This window comes from Rhincodon typus, chromosome 28 (genome assembly GCF_021869965.1).
Source record: "Rhincodon typus isolate 14 chromosome 28, sRhiTyp1.1, whole genome shotgun sequence".
Taxonomy (NCBI): Eukaryota; Metazoa; Chordata; class Chondrichthyes; order Orectolobiformes; family Rhincodontidae; genus Rhincodon; species Rhincodon typus.
The window spans coordinates 37,984,056-38,009,703 of record NC_063359.1 but is presented as its reverse complement, the minus strand read 5'-3'; the positions used below and the strand labels follow the sequence as shown (position 1 = coordinate 38,009,703).

General features: G+C 40.3%; 1 protein-coding gene across 2 annotated transcripts in view; it reads right to left on the bottom strand.

The window, feature by feature from the left end:
• Nucleotides 1-535: 535 nt before the first annotated feature.
• LOC109931556 (protein FAM102A) overlaps nucleotides 536-25,648 on the bottom strand; it is a 100,064-nt gene continuing 74,951 nt past the window's right edge. The window contains exons 5-11 of one of the 2 annotated variants that reach the window (XM_048613550.1): nucleotides 23,587-23,633; nucleotides 15,727-15,878; nucleotides 12,819-12,923; nucleotides 8,913-9,180; nucleotides 7,323-7,444; nucleotides 3,473-3,542; nucleotides 536-2,758 (exon numbers count right to left, since the gene is read on the bottom strand). In XM_048613550.1, coding sequence (XP_048469507.1) covers nucleotides 2,713-2,758; nucleotides 3,473-3,542; nucleotides 7,323-7,444; nucleotides 8,913-9,180; nucleotides 12,819-12,923; nucleotides 15,727-15,878; nucleotides 23,587-23,633 — 810 coding nt within the window. In that variant the 3' untranslated portion in view covers nucleotides 536-2,712. The remainder of the gene's footprint in view (nucleotides 2,759-3,472; nucleotides 3,543-7,322; nucleotides 7,445-8,912; nucleotides 9,181-12,818; nucleotides 12,924-15,726; nucleotides 15,879-23,586; nucleotides 23,634-25,648) is intronic. The other variant, XM_048613551.1, reaches the window with a different exon arrangement.

Sequence of the window (25,648 nt, the reverse complement as noted above, 5' to 3'; positions counted from 1 at the left end):
TGCTGCTTGGCCTGCTGTGTTCATCCAGCTCTACACCTTGTTTTCTGTGTAAAATATTCAACAATTTAAGCTGAATTTAAAAATATTATTTCATTCAATATAATTTTGCCAGTGGGGCAGCTTTCCACCTTGCAGATGTAAGAAAGAAATATACTGGGCACAAATCTTTTGATGTTATTTACTCACATTGCTATACAACTCCCTACAGGTGATAGGCACACTTTACTGCTGATTAAATGCCTCCTGCAGACACTGTCTCAGGCCCACACAATAATGTCTCACTTCAGAATAACTGCACATGGGTGTCTCACCAGCTCTGGCAAGGGACTAGCATGAAGTCAAGACGACATCCACACAGTAAAATATGAGAGCGAGTTTGATGTGACTTTACATCTCCGTGTCAACACGGAGGAGCACATGATTCACTGAAAAGGAAAGACTTTCTACTTTAGATTATTTGACTAAATGGGATGCTTATGCTTCAAGCACCCTGTACTTCAGTGGTTAAACAAGAGGGGGGGCCAGGAAGATCATCTTGAACAAATATGCAGATTTTAGTTGCCTGAAGGTGGTTTTTTTTTTGGTTATTTATGAACCAGTCTGCGCAACAGAAGTAATTTCCCAGCAGGTTAAGTGTTAATTTTGGCTCTGCAATCAAAAAAAAAGCTTAAGCAAGAATTTTCCTCACTAGTTGTCACAGAACAGTTCTTAGAACAGTACAAAAATCAAGAGATAAGATTCATCACAGCCTTGAATTTTAGGCCTCAAATATACCACAGATACAGATAGTGGACAAGTTAACCGTTCACATTACGTCAAACTGAGCCACAATATTCACAAGTGGCATGCAATAAGCAAGACGACAAGGCTAGTGTAAGAAATGTACAGGTCTTCAAAGTGCATAGCTAACCAACGCCAGGATATTCAGACAGGAACAGGAAAATGACATTGTTAAAGAGCTACAGCCTCTAGTCATGAATCACTGGACTCATTTGCTCCACCAGAGACAACAGATGCTGCTTGCAGCAAACTAGCTCAGGCCTGAATAGGCCAAGATCTGGACCCATCAGATTATGCACTCAGACCGACAGGTCGGAGACAAGCAATGCAGAGAAGTGCATTTCCCAGATTCTCAATTCTCCTTACTAGATTCTTCAATGGGGAAGAATTGAGTGTTGCACTAGCGTGGTATTGTACAAAATACACAGCCAGCTGTTAATGCTGTGGAGCAAAAAGCTGTGGCACTTCTTTAGCAAATCCCTCAGATCGACTGGGAAGTAAAACTGTACTCTACTGGCCCATAATCAATCTGGGGAAAAAAACAAATTTCACCCCCAAAAGGTTTACAGGAACCTCGTTTCAAAGCAGGAAAAGCCTGTACTAAAGCCACTTACTAACGGCTTTTGAGACACTTGCCCACTACTGTTCTGAACAGTTGGGCACAAATTAAAGGTATAATAGTCATCCATTGGCTGGTTCAGTGGTGCATCGCTAGTCTTTGCAAGTAGGAAGCACAGCACACAGGATTCACTTCTCCTCAGAATACCTCTGACTAGATCACTGTTATTGCAACAGCATGCCACTAGACTGGAACCTTTAAAGCCAGCCTTTTAGTAAGTTTGGACAGTACTGGTTAAAACACACATTTGATTTATCTTTTGAAGCATAACTATAAAAAAAATTGATTTATGAAGATGAATGAACCTGCTCCATGCCTGTAAAGAAATTCGCTCCTACAGCGTGCATTAACGAATATATGGGCATGAATATGGCAAGTCCCTGACTTGAGTCGGAAGCATCTGAAAACATGAAAAATGTCACTACTGGATAAAGAAAAAAAATCCTATTACTTCATTTCAGGAGAAATCCAACACCCCACAGATACACAAATACTCTGTGCAAAGACATCACCGTATTTGGTGTCTGTTAATAGCGTCATGGTTGATACACTGATTTGGAATTGGGACTATCACCATTTTGATTTAAAAAAGAACCTCCTTCACTTGACAGCAATTATGCTGAAATTTTGATAATTAAATGAAAACTTTGTTTTTGAGTGACCAAAATCACAATCAATTTTGGTGGATTAAAACCAAACTGATTTCCTCACACACAGCAACCTCAATATCTGGGGCGAAACAGAATAAAATCTTTCAAAGCATTTAAAAGTAAATTTCTTCTTTATGCAACAATATTCACAGGGCAATGTGCAGTCTTTAGCGCTGGTCTACAAATGGCTGAGGAGAGGGGAAGCGAGTACTCTGGTTTACCTTGGAATAACACTGGCATGACAATATTTCAAGGAAAAACTATCCCCTTTAAAACGCCTCTCAGCCAAGACTGTTTTGGCATTTAATTGTTGCTGCAAGAGGATTTCTGGAATGACATTTCAATGTCACAAAAACAACTACCTCAGCTTAAATCCTGATCTCCGTACTGGTTCAGTAGGTTCTGAAAAAGAAACAAATGGAGGTTTTTTTCTTTGAAATGGGAGCCAAGTCCCACCCAATTCCCTATTTACTCCAATGAAGTCAGAATCAACATCGGCCAATTCTTGCGGGGGAGGTGGTTTTTGGATATAAATGGCCACCCTCCTCCTCCAGTCCAGCTGAGTTGGTGGGTGGCATGACCTGATGGATAAGACTAGATATGCAGTAGGCAAGGAGCTCAAAATGGAAAGTGGTTAAGTAGGTGCAGAGTGGCTCAAGTTTCTCAACGGCTCTCAATAACAACAGGCTCAAAGACACCCGCAGACACCCTGTGGAGAAAGAAACAGCTCATTACTTACAGAAAACAGACTGTGAAAACAAATCATTGCATTTTCTTGCTGGAGCTCTGACACCTTAAGCATAAGAACTGCAAGGACTCACTTGAGCACAGCACAGGTTGGATGGTGGAAAGTATATTTTCCAAAATTGGACAAGATGCCCATTATGAGAATTAAAACTATTGATGTGAGAGATTAGTTAGTTGAAGGAATAGCTGACAACCTGTATTTAACACTTTTCACCTTTAAAACAAACCAAGGCACTTCACAAGAGCACTATCTTGTTGGCAGCAGAGGAAGAAAAAACTCTCTGCATAAAATTTTTAATGTTTTCAGAAAGAATGCATTTATAATTTTAGTACAACTGGCACGAGGAAATGCTTTCCTCAGGGGGGGCTGTTCACACAATGCGAAACAAAATATCGAATCATGTAATTTATGCACCTGCCAATTACAACATTGCATTCAAATATTTGCAGATTTAAAGGATAAATAAATCTTACTCCAAAAGTATTCCTCTGAGCAAACAGCAGAATGACAAATTGATGACTGAAGGGGCCCAACTTCATTAGATAAATCACAAAAGGGTTTTATTTCAAAAGTGCAAAAGAACCATTTTGAACAAAATCCCACACCAATAATCTGTGGTTCAGGATAAATTACCCAATGATACAGGTCTACTCAGCTACAGTTTATGAAACGCACCTGTTCCCCAGCTGAATGCCACCGAGTGCTGTTGTTCCATCTCTGCTTACAAACAGCCTCAAATTACTGTCTGAAAATGAGAAGAATACACAACATCAGCATACCGTACAAAAAAAACAAACAGCAGACACCTGCATAGCTCGAGAACATTTGCCTTGGGCAGCAGCTCTCCTTTTGAGAGCACTGATTCAGAGACTTGAATTCATATAGCACCTCAACATGTCTATTAAAGCAAGTAACGTATCACAGCATGAAAGTAGCTGTTTAGCAGGTAAAGACATCAGCCATTCTGCAAGTATATTTAAGGCTGAGATAGATTTTTAATCAGTTAGAGAATCAAGGGGTAAGGGGTAAAAGGCAGGAAAGTGGAGTTGAGGATTATCAGATCAGCCATGATCTCATTGAATGGTGGAGCAGACCCAACAGGCTGAATTAGTAGACTTCAGATCCTGTGTCTTATGGTCTTAAGTTTTTACAAAAACAGGGAAATAAATGGCCAGTTAGTTACAGTTTGAAGGAGTTTGCTGAGCAATGTTATATCAGGGCAGGAGAGCTACCAGCTCTCCTTGAAGGAATGGTGGCCTGACATCTTTTTATTGTGACGTACAAGTCAATTACAAACAGCGAGGAAAAAAAATAGGTGATGTCTTGAATTTAAAGATTCATTGAAGAGTTGGGAATTCTAATAATCTAGCACCCCACTGGTAGTGCAATGGACTGTCGTACCGAAATGGCAAAAGGATTGATAGAATCAATTAGGTCATTTCTCCAACTGGAGCTTTTTTTGTGACTGTTTCTCCCCCTCCAAAGGTCAGGTTAGAGGATTTGCGGTTGGCTGATGAATGTTAGAGGCCTGAGAATGAACATTTGGTTGAGAATCAGTGGAGAAAAATAAAAAAGGGGCCTAAAATAAAACACAAGAGATGTCAGAAGTAGACCATATGGTATACTGAACCTGCTTTGCCATTCAACATCATGTCTGAATTTCAATTTCAACTCACTCCCCAAAACATGATAGCAAAAGCTCAGCCCTGCTGGCCTTAAATGTATTTAGCAATACAGCATCCGAAGCCTCGGGGATAGAGGCTTCCAAAGATTCACAACCTTGCATAAAGAAAATTTATCCACATGTCAGTGTTGAAATTGAACAGCATCTCATCTTGAGACTTGATCCTGTCTTTTAGATTCCCTAGCCAGTGCAAACAACCCATCAGTGTCTAACTTAAGTCCCTTTAAAATCATCCAAGTTTTTCCAATGAGATCTGTCTAGAGAGAATAAACATCTAATTTACTCAGCCTCTCTTCATAGGATAACCCTATATTCCCAGGGACCAATCTTGAGACTCTGTTGTACTGGCTACAATGCATCATGTCTTTAAAAACAGACAAAGTGCTCCATCAACACCCTTTCTCCCCCAAACCCACCCCCAACTATTGCACAAATGCTGTCTTCCACACTTCACGTCAGCTCTGAAGAGTCATCTAGACTCGAAACATTAGCTTGCTCTCTCTGCATGGATGCTGCCTGACCCACTATGATCTCCAGCATTTTGGTTTTCAGTTCATCTTTAGATGGAAATTATGTAATCTTCTGATACCTCAGATTAATATAAAGAACCAGGTCATAGAATTGAGGGTTTAAACTTGGTTTGATACTTATTTAAAAGCTATATTCAAGAAAGTTGAATTTAAAAGTGTGAGAAGGCAGTTCAACAGCCCCTATCCAGAGGTTTGCTCAGATGATCATTTTGCTTGCTGGTACTTTGTTCTGTAATCTCTCTCTTCTCCAGGTACTTTTTGCTTCTTTGCAGAGGCAGAGGCGACTGGTTCATAACTTATAAAACCTTTCACTTATTGGTTAAAAAGTAACAATGTACAGCAACTGATAAACTGGCTTTCTTCAGGTTTCAGGTATTTTCTACTGCAAGGAGGGATGCACCACCTCTCCTTCTGGATATCTGAAAGCTTCTGGCCATACTGATCACATCCACAAGCTGTTAAACTATTCAGGAGCTAATCACAGTGGTTGGCAGTCAGATAACTGCTCACCACTCCTTAAACCAAACAGCCTCTTATTCCTGGCCAAATCTCACTTTGCATACACTGCTGACTTTGTCCCATCTGCAACTGACTGCCCCCACTGGTTGAAGAAAGCAGCAGTGTAAACACCACTTAAAAGTATTGCTAATTATCTTTTTAGTACAGCAACCCCTTCCACAATCCTCAATTTTTAAAACCATTCTTTTCCAGTTCTGAAGGGTCACTGGACCTGAAACATTAACTCTGATTTCTCTCCATAGATGTTGCCAGATCTGCTGAGATTTTCCAACAATTTGTTTTTGTTTCTTTTCCAATTTCAGTCCACAGTCAAAAATACAGAAAGAGAAAGTTTTTATACTAACCATAACTTCCCAAAATCCCCGAGCTGTGATAAAGGACTGCATATTTCATTCTCATTCAAGAATCTAAGAGAAGGCAGATAGACTGTCTTATCTTGTGTGTGGGCAAGGAAGTCTCCCTCTGATCAACTGATGAAATGGTATTCTTTCACATTGAGCACCACTTGGGAGAAATCCTGAGGTGGCAAGCGCAGATTGCACTCTGGATGAAGGACTTCAATCTCTATCAAAAGTGAGTTACCATAACCATTACTGACTGGATGTGCAGCAAGCAGTGAGGAACCAAGGAGGGGAAAACCTACTAGACCTTATCTTCCCAAATCCAGTCGCACATGCGTCTTTTCATCGGTAGGAGTAATCACTTCACAGCTTCAGCAACAGGAAGTGGAGTTTTTAAACAACAGAGCAGAGAAAGCCATTTTCCCCATCAGGCCTGTGCCAGTTCTTTGTAAGAGTTATCCACACTCAATCCCATGCCCTTTCTCCATAAAGTAGCCAACAGCTTTCCCTTTCCACATACACATCCAATTCACTTTTGGAAATTACTGAATCTGTTTCCACAGTCCTTTAAGGCCATATATTCCTAATTATAGCCCATTGTGTAAGAGAATATTCTCATCTCACCTCTGGCTTATTTTGCCAATTATCTTAATGTCTGAAATAAAAACAAAATACTGTGCAGTCTGGAGATCTGAAATAAAAACAAAGTGCTGGAGAAACTCAGCAAGTCTGATAGCATCCAACATGTTGGACGTGAGCATTAATTCTGTTCTCTCCACAGACACTACCAGACTTTCAGCATTCTGTTTTTATCTTGTGCTATGCTTTGTGACACAGACTTTTGAAACACATTATAATCTCAGCCTCAAATTGCAGCAAAGCTGAAAGAGTGACTGGACAAATACTAAGAAAGGGAGCATGAAGGAGTACAGGAAAGACAGTTAAGTGGAATGAGATCAATTTGGAGATATAGAAGAGAACAGCTAAGTGTCCCTGCCCATGCTGTAATTTCTACAGTACTTGTGTGGTCCAACTGGCAATAGAGAGAGAAGATTTGGCAACTGCTGAAAATCAATATATTTCTATAGTTGTCTCATCGCAGAGCACACATTATGGTTTTCTCCATGAGTAATGGAGGCATGTGATAAACTTTGTGGCAGAGTCCAGATTCTTGACAGTAACAATCATACTGCTGGACAGAGATGGAGGTCAGCGCGCACACACATCTAAACAACACTCGCCTTTTCTTGTGAATGTCCAAGTCATACTAACCTCACAATAGATCTGCAATATTAGGTAGCATTTTGGAAGGAGGTAGACCCCCCCCCAGTTTGGGTGATTTGACTGTTAACAGTCCTCCTATCTACTGAAAAGGCAGCACAACCACTTGGATGAGGTAACAGATAGCAGACAATGTCCCTGAATTAAGAGTGGGAGCTTGGCAAGCTTACCTTCAGCATTACTGACATCTGTGAAATCTTGACTCTGCACGATTTTTTCCACAATGTCATCTGCATCGATTCTGGTGTCATCAACCCAAGTAGGTTGATTCTCGACTGTTTCCTTTTTCCGTCTGAGGAATGAGGAACCCATTAGGAACAATACAACAATGCACTTAAAAATTAGATCAACTGCCAGTGCACGAAGAGCCTCGAAATTCAAAAGTTAGCATAACCTCTACAATACTTTACTGGAATGCTGACTGACAGGCCTTTCCTGTCAAAATCATTCTAGCTGCAATCGGATATTTCATCTTGTGAATCAGCAAAATCAATCCAGTCTCTCTCCCCAGCAATCCACACACCTGCATTTTCCAGCTGACGTGTAAAATTAAAAGACCAACTGCAGCATCATCCACACAGGTCAGGCGAGTCAGCACAGCATAGGGAGGAACACAGCATCTGTGAGATTTAGACACAAAAGTACTTGCTTGCCAAGCCACCAGCACTTTGGTATCCTTAGTGTGCTGTTAGTGATCCCGAATCAGAATGGAATTTACAGACAGCACACTGCGGTGCTGATAGATTGCACAATACTTCTGCAGCACAGGCACAAATAGGCCAAGGTCACAGATCCATGATGCACTAAGTTGCTTTTTTGTCCCTTCATTATCAGGAGTACATTGTTGACACACTCCAGGTTTGATAATTATTTCTAAACTTTATGCCTATTTTTTGCATGGTTGAATACAATACAGGTCAGATAAAGATTCATGTACTTTTTACTCTGTCCACATTCCTTCAAGACCAATTCTCGGATTTTTTTTTTTGAAAAAAAGAGGCTGCATATTCAATACCAGCCAGTAATGGAATATTTAAGTCTCAGGCCACACAGAATCACCCACTAGAATATCAAGAGAGATTTCCAGTGGTCATTCCATACAGGACATTTGCTACCAGCAGAAACAACTTTCATCAAATAAGTCTGGGTTGGATTGGCCTGTGAAAGGTCAGCTTGTATTCTAAATAGACAGTAGCGTGGGGACAAATCAACACAGTGCCTCTGAACATCTTAACTTGGCCATTAGACTGTATACACGGTCAGAGGCTAAATTCCAGATATTCAGCTATTTGAATCTTGCTCACTCGAATTTATTTATTGCTCAAAAAAAGTAGAATCATGTAGTATCTTACAATAAATGAAAAGGAAAAGCACAATTTCAATTTGAACAAAGAATTGAAAGTTGCTTCATCTGAATCATGTGCAGAATGCCTGTAAAACCCAAGCGTCTGGAGCTATAAAATACCCACCCATTTAGTCAGACTTTTCCAGTTAGGGAATGCAGGGTGTGAAGATGCATTTGCTTTTAGAGTAGAAAACCTTTAATTGGACAAGAATGCTTTATCTACCAGGTTTTTTTTTTAAAATAAAAAAGTGTGCAAAAAGTTAGACTATAGACAAACATTTTCTGATCTGGAACAGACAGATCTGAGATACAGAACAGTGCGGAGTTTGAAGAAATGCAAAGACACAATATCACAAACTGGTAACAGTAACACCCTTCACATCAAAACTGTACACACAACGTTCCGTGGTCTCACCTTCTATGGGTCCTGCTATCAGGATGTGCACTATCCAGAGATAGGGAACTACCTCTTTTAAAGAGAACAGCTGTGTACCTGGGTGGCCTTTCTGGTGGGAGTGCTGGCCTCGGGGGCCGGGGTGGTCTCTCCGCTTTGTGTTCCTTCTCCCCCTCTGTGCTCTCAACGGTTATACTGAGCCCTCCAGAGGCACTGCTGCTGCTGGATGTGTTACGCCGGTGAGTGAGGTCCGAAAGGCTAGAGGACCGAGAGTGCTCAGTGCTGTAACCTGTGTTTTAAAACAATATTGAAATTGGAAATAAAAATGTCTCAATTACAAACAAAGAATTTTCCTCTGCAGATCTTAACCATGGACTGATTTTCCAATTTTGGGATCATTCTTCTTAGTTCTAATTTTAGTCAATGGCAATTAGTTAAATGTTGCGATTCCATTTGGGCTATTAAGAACTAAACTATTCATTTACAGCACTAGTCGTATAGCATAATGAATCTAATTCAATAAGTTGACTTACCCCCTGGCTTTCTAAAGAGCAAACCACCTCAAGGGGATATGGGCGTCATGCAATAGACTGTGAATCATGCAACTCTATTCCTCTGCATGTGATCACAATAGGCTTTCATTGTGGCATTAAATTTTACTTCAAGATCATTTTCACATGAGATTAGTGTACATTAAAATAATAACAGGGAGTAAGCAGAATCTGGTGTTTAATCTGTTCATGACATCATCCAAAGCACAAACAATCTGCAGCTGTAATGTGCATACCAAATGTTTAATATCTCATCATGACAGTTACCATGATAGTCAACATGAGCGTTCTTAGCTTAGTGAAGACTTACACTATTTGTCTCTTTTTTTTAAAAATGGGATGTGGGTATCACTGGCCAGGATTACACCGAGTACTGAGGAAGGGTCACTCAACCTGAAACCAGAGCTGCTGAGTTTTTCCAGCAATTTGTTTCGTTTCCGATGTACAGTATCTGCAGTTTTTAAATTTTTTATGAAGGATTACATTGGTTGTCCTTCCCCAACTGCCCTTGAACTAAGACGCTCGTCAGGCCATTACAGAAGGCAGTTAACAGTCAGTCACATTGCTATGTATCTGGAGCCAAATGGGGACCAGACCACCCAAGGACAACGTATTTCCTTCCAAACAGTCTGTAATCAAGTTTGGAAGGTTGACAGTGATTAAATAGAGACATTTAACATGGTAGAGAATTGATTTTTTTGGTGGTGGTGGGAGGGGGGTGGGGAAGAGATAAGAAAAAAAAAAGAAGTGTTCCTTGATGGAGGACTTGAGTGAGTTGGTAATAAATATAGGCCTTGTCATCCATATCCATGATCTTGGCAGCAATATCAAAATCCACTGATCTGCACAGGCAAACCCAATTTATCAATCTCAGCCACTTGTGTAGTGGTGCACTGTAATAAAATAAATCTATCATACAGGCCTCAGAGCAACAAGGTCAAATTAGTCCCCAAAACCAGTACTGAGGAACCTTTGAGGAAACGTCAGAAAGAATTTAGAAGATTTGGAGGTAACTGGACTTAAACAAAAGATCCTGAGGAGTCTTGACAGGGTGGATGTGGAGAGGATGTTTCCTTTTATTGGAGAATCTAGAACTAAGGGGTCACAGATAGAGCAAAATATTTTTGGGTCATAAGTCTTTGAAATTCTCTGCCCAAAAAGGCAGTAGAAATAGAGTCATTAGATATTTCAGAGAGTTGGATAGATTCTTGGCAAACAAGGGATGTAATGTTATCAGGGAAGATGGCAAACGTGGATGCCACGAATAATCAGACAGCCGTGATTTTTAAAAGGCAGAGCAGAGTTTTTTGGTGGGGACGCCAGGGCGGCTCGGTAAAGGGGGTTAAAATGGCCCTTCCCCTTGTTCATATGTATAGTATTTAGAAAACATGCTAAACATAAAAAAACTTTGTTTAATGTGCTTAGCTTTTTTGCACCTGTAACCCTGCATTGACAACTATGCTGAAACACATGCTGCAAGAGAGACACCAATTCCACAGGGGATCCTGAACTGCTCCCATTCTACTGCACTGCTTCTGAAGCCAGCATGCAGATTTAACAGATTAGTGGGGAAAAAAAAGTTGCGTGCTTTATGACCTTAATCGTAAACAGCTTTAGTTCTTCATCTACTCCAGCTTTACTCAGGTCAAGCTACAGCAGCTTTCCCGAGACTTGCTTTCAAATGGTTAGAGGTTGTGATACATCCGAAGCATGGGACAAGAATTTGGACAAAATCTGAAACAGTGTGTATTTTAATTACTTATGAGTAAGACAAAAAAAAAAGTTAAATCAGATAGCTTAGGGACAAAATCATTTCAGGATAGAAGTGAGCAAATTTCCTTTCCTGGTGGTTTAGAATTTGTTGTGTAGAATGTAAGGAGCTTTGCTTTGTAGCTGACTGGGGTTATAAGTGCTCTGGAGTGAGTGACAATTACAAGGTGTCGAAATAAGCAAGCTCTCCTTTCCTCAGAACTGACCCCTTTTTTACTCTCACAGCAAGGCAGCAAAATAGTTTAAGAAACAGATACAACAAACACAAAAGGTGTGCGAATCCAGGACAAGATACATGACATTGGGATGTTAAATCTGGAAAACAACCGAATTGTACTCCACCCCTAATATAGGATCGAATTACTCTGACAAAATGGAACAAAAGACAAAAGATGTTTGCAGACAAATTGTTGACATAGTCATTGCAACAGAAAAGGCCACCAAGAGTTCTGATGTTCTGTTACTGTCAGTTCTTTGCATTTGCTTCACCTGAAAGACTGGGTCATAGTCATTTCTTGCATCTTATTCCAGTCGCCTTCTTTTGGAAGCTTCAACCCTCTACCCCATGCCTAGCTAGGCATTACTGCTAGCAGCAAGTACCTATTTGTCAAACCCCAAGTGCACTGGATAAGAGTGACAAAATCAGATGATATTTGCGGAAGAAACACTACATAGGCTAGGGTTGTTTTCTTTAGTGCAGAGAAGACTGAAGGGAGACCTGATTGAAGCTTACAAGATTATGAAGGGCATATATAGGGTCATTAGGAATAATGAATTCCCTCAGTAATTACCAAGGCATACAGTTTTAAGGTAGCAGGGGAAAGAGATCTAGAGGATGTTTGAGAAGAATTTTTTCACCTAGAGGGGGCAGTGGGTGTCTGTAAGGGAGGAGGAGGCAGGAACCATTACAGCATTTAAGAAGTCTTTGGATGATCCCTTGGAATCCAACAGCATAAAAGGCTGTGGGGCCAAGAGCTGGGAAATAGGATTAGGTTAAATAGGTGCAGACACCATAGGCTCGAAGGTGACTCTGTATTCTAAAACTCTGCCTATAAATTTCCATTGCTTAAAACATTGCAAAGGCCAGCCAATGCTTTTTTTTTAAAAAACTGCAGTACAGGAAAAGCTCAATTCACCTCATCTTTACACAAAGCAGCAACTAGAAAAATGGGATTGAAGGGTTGTGTGGAAGCATTTGTTTAGCTTCTAATCACACAGCTTTGTTTCTTTTAAAATCCGGCCTTATCCTCACATGGGCTCTGCATCCTGCCTCGGTAGCCTAGTGTCACTTTATTCTAACAACTGCTCTCCTACACTGTCCATTTTTACTGTCCTAGAATTCTTTCCCCCTTTAAGATAATTTACTATTCCATCCAAGCCTGCTGATCTACCCTCAGAAACTGTGGTATGTGCTGAACACAAGGCTGGAGAAAGAAAATTAGCCAAACAAACAATAACGAAACCTATTTTCCTATCATCAGATCAATATTGTGTTACTCAACAGTTTACAGACAGCACTATCCTGAATGTCTAAGACTGCAATTCAGAGCCTTCAGGCTCCCCAAAAATTGGCAAAGACACAGGAAGAAGCAAAGGAAATATTTACCTGACACTTTAGAATGCTGACTGGCATAGCTGGAATTCCGAGAATGACCAGTTTGAAATACTTCATCTGGACTGGACGGGGTCTGATCGGCATCTTCAGTCAGGCCTAGGAGAAACACAGTGCAAACACGGAGGTATTGTGAGCCGTTCTTTGTTTTCTTATAACAAGATGAATTCAAGATTCATGCAGGACAATGACAAACTGGAACACAGTGGTGCATCAAGACAGCATGCCACCCTGAAACTCTGCTCAGCTAATGAAGCACACCTACTGATCGGGGCTGAGTCCAATCTGTTCCACCTGCCTGACAACAGGAGTTTCTGCTGTGGAATAAATGAATGAGTGGGAGGAAAGCCATACTTATACTTGCCTTTAAAAGCAAAAGCCATTACAACAGGAATGAGAACGCCCAGCACCCTCAGCAGCATTCAACACAAACACGTTACGCTCAGTAACATTCTATTCTTAAAATGCACAGGTCCTTGAAAGTGATCTTAGTTTTGTGCCCTGATCACTTGGTATTTTAAATTAAAAAAATGTATATTGTAGCAAATTTGCCATGACATCGCTGATGGTAAGAAGGATGATTTAGTCATTGGCAAAAAGTCAGAGGTGGAAGGAGGAGGAATGTCTTTTATACACAGTCTGCTATTAAGAACTGGAATGCAGTGCCTGAAAAAAATAACAATTTTCAAAAGGGCATGTGATAAATACTTGAAAGTAAGAAAACTGCAGAGCTATGGTGAAGGAACAATGGAGTGCAACTAATTGAATAGCTCTTTCAGAGATGACAATGGCTGAATGGCTCTCATGTTCCGCAGGTTTTGATGATCTATTGTATGAAGCTACTGTTAAGATTGACAATGAAATGCAGAGTTATTATGCTAACATGCAGTTGGGTATAAATAGCATGCCCCTCAGAGGCCACAAAACAAATGCTGTAAATAGCTATATCATAACATCACCTCCTCATTGGCAGTTTATATTTCCCATTTTAATTGAGGTTTACATTATTGAATCTAATGCGGAGGAACCCCAACACTTGGGTATAAAGTGTAATGTATGGCAGTTAACCTTCCTATCATGTAAAATATGTGTTCAACAGATCAGCAGGACATAAGAGCAACAACTTGTTAAAGTTAAAAAAGTGCCAAGATGTTCCATATCAATAAGACAGTTTGAGTTTACAAGTCAACAGGAAACTGAACTTTTGTTCTAATATATAATAGCTTTTCAAGACAAGAGTGCACTAATTGATATCCCTGCTGATCAGATAATAGGAAGTCATTAGGAACACTAAGGAGATGCCATAAAATGGTTGGCAACACTGTTTTAAAACATGACCACTTGAGCTGAAAGCCTGATTGATGGTTCAGGCAGCCAACTGCAGTGAGCAAGATGGGTCTGATCAACATAAGCAGTGGCCGAGGCCCAGTCAGATTACCAAGGACAGTAAAATCAACAAAAGGAAATTAGATTACTTGCAACGAAGACAAGGTTTGCACAGACTGCTTCAGACACACGTCCAATGTGCTTCTTAAAAATAAAAATCCCCATCTCTATTTCCTTTGAGAAAGTTGCTTGTGGAACAGAGCAGCAAACAGTTCAACGGCATTCAGTGCAAATTATAACACTTTAGAAACCCTCAGATAATGAGGAATAAGCAAGTGATAAACAATAATGTCGGCCCCATTTAATCAAGTCAGATTAATGGGTCTGTCGCATTAGATCATTCTTAATCTTTTCAAGGAATGTAATGAGTCTGCAGAGAACTGTGTTGTTTGTTGCAGATTGGTGGAAATGACTACATATAGCAGTTGCATTTCATAATTTATATTAACATAATAAAAACACCCCAAAGCACTTCACAGGAGCATTGGAAAACATTCAACACCACAAGCATTCAAAAACAGAAATTTTAGGTTAATGATAAAAAGCTTGGTCAAGTAGGTAGGTTTCCAGGAGTGTCATAAATGTTGGAGATGTAGGAAGGGAATTCCCAAGATTGTCTAGACATTGAATCCCTATAGTGTGGAAGCAGGCCATTTGGCCAATCAAGTCCACAGCAACCCTTTGATGACTATCTTACCCAGATTCACTCTCCTCCCTTATCTCTAACTCTGCATATCCCATGGCTAATCCACCTAATCTACACATCCCTGGATACTATGGGCAATTTAGCATGGCCAATCCACCTAACCTTTGGACTGTGGGAGGAATCTGAAGCACCCAGAGGAAACCCACGCAGACATGGGAGAGGTGGAAGGAGGAGGAATGTCTTTATACACAGTCTGCTATAAAGAACTGGAATGCAGTGCCTGAAAATATAGATGTGCAAACTCCATATAGACAGACAGTCACCCGAGGCTGGAATTGAACCTGGGTCCCGGACATCAGTGAGACATCAGCGTTAACCACCAAGGCACCATGCTACCTCAGCTGGCACATCTGAAGGCGGTCACCAAGAGTAGATGGATGAAAGTCAAGATATGTAGGAGGCCAGAATTAGGGGAGATAGAGATCTTGGAAGGCTGTAGGGCTAGAGGGGATTACAGAGGAAGGGGCAGACAAGGGGATTTGTTAAGAACAACAATATTAGAATCGTGACTTTGCTTGATTAAGGATAAATATAGGTCAGTGAGCAGAGTGTAATCAGAGAATAAGGCTTGCCGCAAGTTAATACAAGGAAAGAATTGTAAATAATATTGGTATATGGAGGATAAAAAGTGGGAGGCCAGCTGCAAGTGTATAGGAATAGTGAGGTCGAGAGGTAATGAAGGCATGAATAAGGGTTAACATTCATTTTAGGTAAAACCCATAATTTTGTGCTGAGAAACTAATATCACTCAAGTCAGAGATAGAAAAAAAAAAATGCACCCTTTACTATAACTGGAACAACAACATTTACCTGAACTGAGCGGAGGCCGAGGCTTTGGCTGCCTCACTGAATGCAAGCGCCCGGAGGCAACAGTATTGTCTGTGGTCCCATCTCCCTTACAGTCCAGCTGTAAGGAGCTGTCTTGGCCTGGTATTGAAATAGACTTGGCAGTACACGCAGGCCTATGGAAACCAACACAAGGAATTAGCTGCAATATTTTTGTAATTCCATTTTTTAGTTGAAATACTTGGACTGGCAATGTAATTTTTGCAGCTAGGCAGAAGAGAAGGCTGGCAGAATCTGTGCCTGGAACTGCAAACTTTAATTCAGTTCATCTAGCAGCACGGCTGTAAAGAGATTGGGCTCAGATTAAATACAACATTATCTCTTCAATTGAAACCACATTAAAATACCAGAATGGTCAATAAAGTTATGGCAGGAAGCAAAGTTTCTAAAGGAAATCCTCAATAGTTCAACTAAGCAAAAAAAAACAGATAGTGATCGTTTGCAAGTTACTGGCATGATAGCTAGGAGTTGTCTAAACAATGATCATTGCAACCATCTTAATTTCAAGATCATTTCAGAGTTTCCATATTGAGAAAACAGCTATACATAAATTCAAACAATTATCATGGGTTTGATTGCTGGTCTGTTGAGTTTGTTGCTCTCAGTTTAGGCAGTGCTGCGCCTTAAAGACCAGACTCAATGCCCTTGGCCAAGAGATACCATAAGTGGGGCAGAAGAGGAGAGGGGAGTTGGTGGAAGTCAGGCTGACTGCTGCTTAGTATTGCGCCTAGGTACTACTGGACTTTGTTGCAAACACCCACAAGCACATGGCCTAGAGATACCTTGGGCTTCAGAGAATAACACTTGTGAAAGAGTGGGCTATTGGCACCTGTGTAACACCAGTTTGACACATTACCTCCAGGAGGGAGAGCGGCAAAGATAAGTCACTAGAAACAACTTCTCAAAATTCTCAGAACAAGTTAACAACCTGAAAATACCTCCAGGAATGAATAGCATTCTTGCGATCACTGCAAGCATGCAGAAAGATGTGAGCAGCAAGTAAACATCGGTGCCAATAGATCTCTGAAAACTGGAGTGTGTGTGTGTTGGGCGGGAGTGAGGCAAACAGTTTGACCACTGCACTAATCTCTGCCAGGTCAAGGCTGGAATGTTTGATGCTATCTCAGAATGCTAACAAGCCCATAAGTATTGTCGTTTAAGATACTGCCTATCTTCAGTAAATCTCAAAAGGAAATCAATCCTCTGTACACCATGAACAAGCTTCCCGATAATGAAGGGCACAAATGTATACAAAAACTTTTCTTTCCTGTTCTAGGCATTCTTTGTTCCGAAATGCAAAACAGAGTGGGGGGAGGGAGCGAAGGGGGCAGAGGAAGAGAGATGAGGGAGAGCAAGTATCTAAACTCATGCCTCCAGATTCTTAGTTCAGTAATCCAGAGACATTGACTATTATCATAAAACGAGAGAAGCAGCAGCGAAGTGGGAATGTCACAGGACTCCTACTCCCAAACCCCAGGCTAACAGTATTGGGAAATTAGTTTGAATTCCATTATGATAGATCATAAAATTGGAATTTAACAAAAAAAAATTGTGGAATAAGAGTGGCGACTGTTCAGTGAACTGTCATAGAAACACATCGGTTCATTACTGTCCTTTATGGAAGGAAATTCACTGTCCTGATCTGGTCTGACCGGTGATTCCAATAAAATGCCAACTTAGCCAGCTAAACGCTCATCCCATGAACAAATTTTTAAAATTATTGATACCATACCTTGTTAAAACTGTCTTTCTTCATTTGTCTCAATCATTTGACAAAGCTATTCAAACAATCAGTAGTTACAACACATGTAGTGACCATTCAGCCCATCATGTCTGTGCTGGTTGTCTGGAAAATTAACTGTTTTAGTTCCCTCCCTTCCCCCCCCCCAGTTTTGCAAATTCTCTCTTCAGGTAACTGTAGAACTCTTGAAGCAGTTGATCGAATTGCATTTCCAGCATGTTCACAGGCAGAGCAAGGTATAAGAGTCTTACCAGACCATAGGATTGCTCTCATTAGAGAAAGAGACAACTGGTGGCAGCTTAACCCGAGAGTCACTACACCCCAAATGAGGGGAAGAGGTTGAGGAGAGTCCAACTGGTGGTGGGTTACCACACCTCAGGCAAAGTGGCACCTTCCTAGTAACTTCAGCCAGTGCATAAACTGAACCCATGCTGTTGGCATCACTTTGCATTGCAAAACAGCTGTCCAGCCAACTGAGCTGACTGACCCAGTTAGGCACAGTATTCCAGATTCTAATCACATTATAAAATAACATTTTTGCCATTGCTGATCACCTTAAAATCAACATCCTCTAGTTCTTGACCCTAATGCCAACCTGTATGGTTTCTCCCTATCCAGTCTGGCCAGATGCTGAGAGATTCTGAATACCTCTCAGATCTTGATGTGGAATACAGCCCAGACAGCCAAGAGCACTAGAGGGCAGCAGACACACAGGCACTTGGTACTCAAACGAAATATAGAACCAGTGAAACAAAATGAAGATTCTCTAACTGGTAAAGTAAGATTGGTCAGTAATTGCAAAGGAAGCATTGATAAGCAAATTAACTTCAGTTCTGAATGCACTGTGGAGCTAATAAAAATTCAAAACATTCACTGTGTGAAGAAATTTAAGAAAAGGGCCAAAAGCACAGACCAGAACCTGTTGAAGAGACCTGTCGTCTTTGACAGAGGATTAGAGATAGTAGGAACTGCAGATGCTGGAGAATCCGAGACAACAAGGTGCAGAGCTGGATGAACACAGCAGGCCAAGCAGCATCATAGGAGCAGAAAGGCTGATGTAACAGAGGATTATTGACTTCATACTTCACCTCGACTACACTGGTGTCCAATCATTGTGATCCCAAACTGCTGCCAGCCTTGCCTCAGTGGCAGTATCCTTTAGGTCAGAGATTCTTGGGTTTGAGTACCATTTCAATGATTCGAACACACAAATCACCCTGATTACTTAGAATTTAAAATCTGCAGCAGAATCACCCTTGCAAGAAACCTTACAACCGCAAGTTCATTCTGATTTAAATAGATCCTGAAAGTCAAGGTTTAATTGGTCAGTTACCTATTGATTGGGAGGGGGGGTAAAAAAAAGAAAAAATGGAGATTGCTATTCAGTGACAGGTCCAGGATGTGTATGGATCTTTGGTGATTCCAGACAGACATGAATTAGGCTGATGTTGACTCAAACAAACACACAGTCTGTGGTCAATCTCTGTCAGAGGCTAATCTCAATAACTGCTACATGGACATGCCCAAACACTGTGTCAACACTGCTGGGAACTGACGTAGCACCAAGGTCTACTACAGACTAACTCAGCAACGTCTCCGTTCAGTTCTCTCTCATGAAGGTCACTATTTGATATAGACTTCCACAGGCCTGTCAGGGCCCTCAATCATTTGTCTAAAAATTTCTTAATTTATGCTGACACTTGCATTGGCCACCCATTGCCCTGTCCTCATCAGACAGCCACACATTAGGGAGACTGCAGCAAAAAGGCAAAGCCAGAGCCCAGACCAGCATTTTGCATTTACTAAATGTCCTGGTTGTTGAACGTTAAATTCAATCAATACTTCATGAAATTAAAAACTTGTCTCAGTAATGAAGACAATGAAACAATCATTGATGGTCATATACATGCGACTCCAGATCCACAGCAAATATACATGACACTTAACTGCTCCTCCCCAAAAATGGCACAGCAGGTTACACAGTTAAGGAACAATGGTGGATAGGTAACAAACACTAGCCTTGCCAGCTATGCCCAGATCCCATGAAAGAACAAAGCTAAAATGAACCATCCATCAAAGCCAGCGTTACTTTCTGGAGATTTCAGTACCACACCGTATTACATCACTGCTAACCAGCAGGAGCACCAAACAATATGGATACATATAAAATTACACTGCTCAACCTGAGAGGCAAGAAAATATTTCAAGTTTCACATGATACCAGGGGTGCTCCTCACCACCTGCCACCTTGTTTAGATTTTTGAATAGTCAATTTTTGAAAAGAAACTTAGGCATCCATTTGAAGTCTTTCATGGTACGATGAGCTCAACCTCCAAATGTCCTAATACTGCAGCTCTTTCAAGAAAGACCATTTCTTCTTGCAGTTGCAAAGTACTGACAGCTTGCTTTTGTGGTTTCTTCAATCTTTTTGCAATACTCCACTTGTTCAGATAGTTACAAACTGGATTTTCTTCAGTTTGTCACACAGAATAAAAGTAATCTTCAGTCATTCTTCAGCAACATAGCCTTGGCACTGTTTTGCATTATGCCTGATTATGTAAAACCTGTGACTGTTGCTGCAGTTACAACAGCAATAAAGAAGAGTTTTCATTTTGACGATAGAAATTCAAAGCTCACAATAATTCTGTTGATTATCGAGCCACTTCACTCATCCTCACATGAACTCCCAATCTCAAACATGAGTAAATGAGGTGCTTTCAGAGTTGCTTTGGACACAAGGGGAAAGGGGAAAGAGAAAGGTGTGAAGGAAGTGTCAGTTACACATGTCCAGACAACATGTGGTGCTATCATAATGTGCATTGTCAGACAGAGGAGGCATACCAAGCTCCAAGAAGTGAAGCAGAATTAGTATAAGAAAGAGAAAGAACACTCAAATGGTTAAGAAGAAAAAGTGATTCTGTAGTTCAATGCAATGCTGAGCCAGACACTGCAGCATCATCCCAGGTTCCTATCTAAACCGATCAAATAGCAACCAGAGGCAAGACAGAAGACAAACAAACTTATTGCCCATTCTAACAAAAGTGGCCATTTAGTCAAGGTCTTGTTTGCCAATGAAATTGTTGCATGAATTTCACAAGAGGAAGAACACTAAGAGACTAATGTTATAAGTGCTGATAAGTAATGATTTTGATGCGCTACATAGTGCAAATTATAAAAGGTCCCCCTTGTATTACTTTACAATTAGAGCAGAGTTCACATATGCATCAATCATATATATTCAAGGCTGAGATATTAAAAATCTGTCTAAGATAATCAAGGGTTATGGGAAAAGGCATGAAAGTGGAGTTGAGGATTATCAGATAAGATGTGCTCTCAGTGAACAGCAGTTCAGACACACTGAGCTGAACAGATTACTTCAGCTCCTAAGCCTTAAAAATCATGGACAAAAAGTCCTAGTTTCAGAGAAAGCAGGGGGACGCTGATATACAATTACAACCTGACAGAAGGAGGGGAAGGTAATGACAGGGATTTTTGACAGGGAGGGAAGAGAAGATTCTTCAACCTCAAAATGTTAATTGCATCAGGAACCAGCCCCCTTCACAGACTTCATTCCAAGGTTCTTTGCAAATTGATTAAGAACTGAAAGAAGATTTCACCAAACACGTTTCAAGTGGATCACCATACCTCTATAGTCTAACATTAAAATGAGGATTTCGAATGATAATATACTCAATTCTTAGTGCAAATATAGCCACAAAATTGAATCTGTTCTTCACAACTTCCATTTTTCATTAACTGAAGGGTTTATATTAATAAGCAGAGTTATAATTCCTGTGACTTAAGCTGCTGCATGTGCACAATCCATTACACTGACAGATTCTTTGACTCTGTACAGACTTCACTGACAAGACCATTCCAAGAAATGATTTCTGGCCTATTTGATTGCTGCTTCTCTCCAAAGCAAGAGTATGGAACCATCCTTCATCGTCAGTACAATATAATTTTTAGAAAAAAAAGACATTTATATGATGGAATTATTATGCAAATTAACAAAACTATGCTGAAAAGAAAAAAACTGAAATGATCAAATTGCTAAAATTATTCTTATCCATCACCCAAAGCTGTCTAAACTGATAACTATGAAAAGGTGGTAGAATTATACCAAGTTTTTAAACAATTTTATTGAAATGTTTAAAACTGATCCACAGATGCTGCCTGACCTGATGTGATCTCCAGCATTTTGTTTTCAGTTCAGATTCCAGCATCTGCAGTAAATTTGCTCCAGCACAAAACAATAGTTAGGAAGCCTTTGAAATGGCCTGTAAGAGGTCAAATTTATTCTCTCACATTAGAGCGCGCAACTGGTTTTATTCAGTAGTGGGATGTGGGTGTTGCTGTCATCTGTAATCACTCTTAAGGCACTGGTGGCGGTAGTGAATAGCCTACTTGACAACGGAGTGGCTTCCCAGTTCTTTCAGAGGACGGCTAAGAGTCAACCACATTCCGGAAAACTTTTTAAAAAGTCAGTTCCCCTATATCATCAGCTCAATGCTTCTATGATATTCAGTCAAGATGTTTACTCAACTTAATTACTATACTTAATTTCTCTTTTAAAAAAAGATTAAGGATTGAGGTTTAAGATTCAATAGAAATTATGACACTATAGAATCTCTACACATGGCATTGACAGCAACGTACATCTTTGCTGCACTCACTGTTTTTGGCAGACAACTAGCCCACACAGGAAGCTGCCCAGGTAGAGGAGTTTCAACCAATTAGCAAGACCCCACAGACTGCAGAGCATCCTGCATTCTGAATCTCTGCCCACACAATGAAACCCCTGTAAGAATGGGTTATACCAACAGTTAATTTATGCAGACAAATCAACCTTGAAGCAGATCTGTCCCATACAGCTATTTCAGACAGCAACAACCCAGTGAGATTTTTAAAATCCAAATTTATAACTCTGTGGGACAGCCACTAAGATCAGTGTAGATTAGGCCCTCTTACTAAACACTGCTACAGACTTCAAAAGAATTTCCATCCATCTTTTTTGACAGAATAAGCAACTGTTCTTTCAAAACCTTTAAAAATATTTGCCTTTTAATTTGGAGATTCACAATCGAATCTGGTAATGCAGTGGAATTCTATATGGGTCCCAGAAGAAGTTGGCATTTTTATTTTGCAAAACTGAGAAGGTTCTCACTGGATTGAACAGTCACTTTACAGTGTCAATTACTGAGGAATTAAAGCAAATTGGAGCCATCTATAATCTATTTTATTATACTTTGATAAGTTACCACCATGGGGTATTGTTTAATTGTTTTGCTTTGACCATACAAATGTTAAGTTTTAAACACTTAAATAAAATGGTTTTAAGACATTTAGTATTATTTTACCATCTTTTCACAGTTATCAGTTTACCCATCACCAAATGCTGCCTAAGGATAATTTTAGCAATTTGATCATTTCAGTTTTTTTTGGAGGTATATTGTCAGACTCAAACGGAATAATTCAGATTACTTCACAGAATACGTTTGAGGTTTTGTTTGAGTACCTTGAGTTTAAGTAAAGGGAAAAAACACTTTTGGAAGAACCCTACCACTATCAAATTATATTATTAACAACTTTAAAACAAAATCTATACCGGAGGGTTGACTGTCACCAACTTCCTATTTTCAATCTGTCACTGCTACACTGAAATGTAAGGAAGTAAATATTCCTCTGCACATTGATTCTGGTTTTTCCTGTGTTCAGGCAGAGATGGGAGATGCAAGGAAACCTCCTTGCGACTTCTTACCACATCCTGTTTCATTTGACTGAAACAGGCTTCTGGCAACTGTGTGGTCAATATTCGATTCTTGAGATAGTGATAAACACAAAATGAAGGAACTGATGTTGGGAGCTAAATTTTCCTGGTGTACTGCTCTGCTGCTGACCCAGAACAAACATCTAGAGCAGTTACTTTTTAAATACAGGAAAGTAAAGTATGCGTGTGCAGAACATAACTTCCTTTACATTATATCGGCATCTAGAAAAAGCACGTCGGATTGGTTTTTGCTGTGAACTCAGCAAATTGCTGAATTCATGCTCAAAGCTTAGGTAATTATTGAAACACTTACGTTTTGAAACAAGGATCTCCCGACAACAGTTGCATGCCTATGGTGACCTGTGAAGAGAAGCAGTTTGGGAGTGTTACTAAATATGATTTTTACTAATAAAATTAATTGCTGCTTTTGAAGCAGCCATGAAAATGTGAGAAACAGCTGTTGAACAAAATTAAATTATAGATAATTGAGTGATTAAAAGGCACCGATTTCATCCTGGGATCAGAAAATCTCAAACCAAAAGTTTATAAGCCAGCTAAATTCCAAAACAAAATTGCAACCCTGTAATTACTACAAATCCCTTCCCTCCCAACTATTATTGATAATATCTTTGCAAATTTGAAAACATTTGTATTCTGCTGGTGGCATGCAGATCCATAGTGGACTACAATGTAGTAATTTTTCAATGGGTCTACCCTACACAATCCACACAGCAAACCATCTGGTAGTAAGTCAGAGGTGGTAACAAGCAGGACATGTGAAACCAGATGTAATGTGTTTGGAGTTCCAAAGGCATTTAATAAAAGGTACGTGTGCATAAGGCTACTCAAAAATAATCACCCGTAATGTTGGGGGTAGTATATTAGCATGGATGGAGAATCAGCTAAGTAATAGAAGGCAGAAACTTAAGACAAAGCAGCATTTTCATGCTGCAGCCTGTAACTTGGAGTGCTACAAGATCAGTGCTGGGGCTACAATTATTTACAACATAGGATGACTTGGATGAGTGAAGTGAATGCTGTGGATGACAAAAATAAGTAGGCAAGCGGTGAGGACGTCAGTCTACAAAGGCATACAGACAGGTTAATCGAGCAGGCAAAAAACTTAAAATGAATATAATGTGGGGAAATTTAAGTTTATGCACTTTGGTATGAAGATTAAAACAATACATTATTTAAAATGGAGAAAGACTTTGGGAAGTTGCAGCACAGAGGGATTTGGAGGTCCTCATGTATGCATCACACAAAAAAGCTAGCATCCAAGTTCAGGAGGTAATAAGGAAGGCAAACTGACTGCTGGCTTTTATTTCAAAGGGAATGACAAAAGTAGTACAAGCAGTTAGTCAGACCACAAAATGGAATATGTGAACAGCTTTGATCAACTTATCTAAAGGAAGATGTACTGCAATTGAAAGCAGTGAAGGATCACTGGGTTGATTCCAGATATGGAGGGATTTTCTGATGAAAAGAGGTTGAGTGGGTTAGGCCTATATTCATTGGAGCTTAGAAGAAAGACAGATGACCTTATTGAAACGTACAAGATTCATAGGGAACATGACAGGGTAGATGCTGAGAGGTTGCTTTCCCTTGGAGTGTCTAAAACCAAGGGGCATAACCTCAGAGTAAGGGGCCACTTGTTTAAAAACACAGATGAGGAGGAATCTCTTTTCTCAGAGGATAGTGAATTTGTAGAATTCTTTACCAGAGGGCTGTTAAGCACATTCACGCCTGGGATGGACATTTTTAATCTGTAAGAAATCAAAGATTATTGGAAAGAGGCAGGAAAGTGGAATTGAGGATTATCAGATCAGCCACGATCCGAATGGCGGAGCAGGCTCAATGAGCCAAATGGCTTACTTCTGCTCCTGCTCCTAAATCCAATAGAAGTCTTTTTTTGACAAAAAAAATGCTATGCGCTTCTCAAGCTACAGGCACTCTGACTGGGTCTGCAGTCTCAGGAAGCCACCTGCTGTCCATAAGCTCAACTGCAGACCCAGAGGTAGCCTCTTAACTAACTACTTCCTCATGGGAGACTCCGATGTTTGTGTCAGGGTCAGGACCTTGAAGTGATCCTGACTGATGTTCATACTCCAAGAAGAGGTGATTCCAACCTCTAACTGCCTCTCTATACTCTCATGCTTCCATGCTAGCCGAGTTATATGCAGCATTTTGTGTATTAATGAAACTAGTTACCTGTTCATACTGTTGGAAAGAGGCATAACGGCCAGACACCAGAAGAATTTGCTTGAGAGATAGTAGGAACTGCAGATGCTAGAGAATCTGAGATAACAAGGTGTAGAGCTGGATGAACACAGCGGGCCAAGCAGCATCAGAGGAGCAGGAAAGCTGGCGTTTCG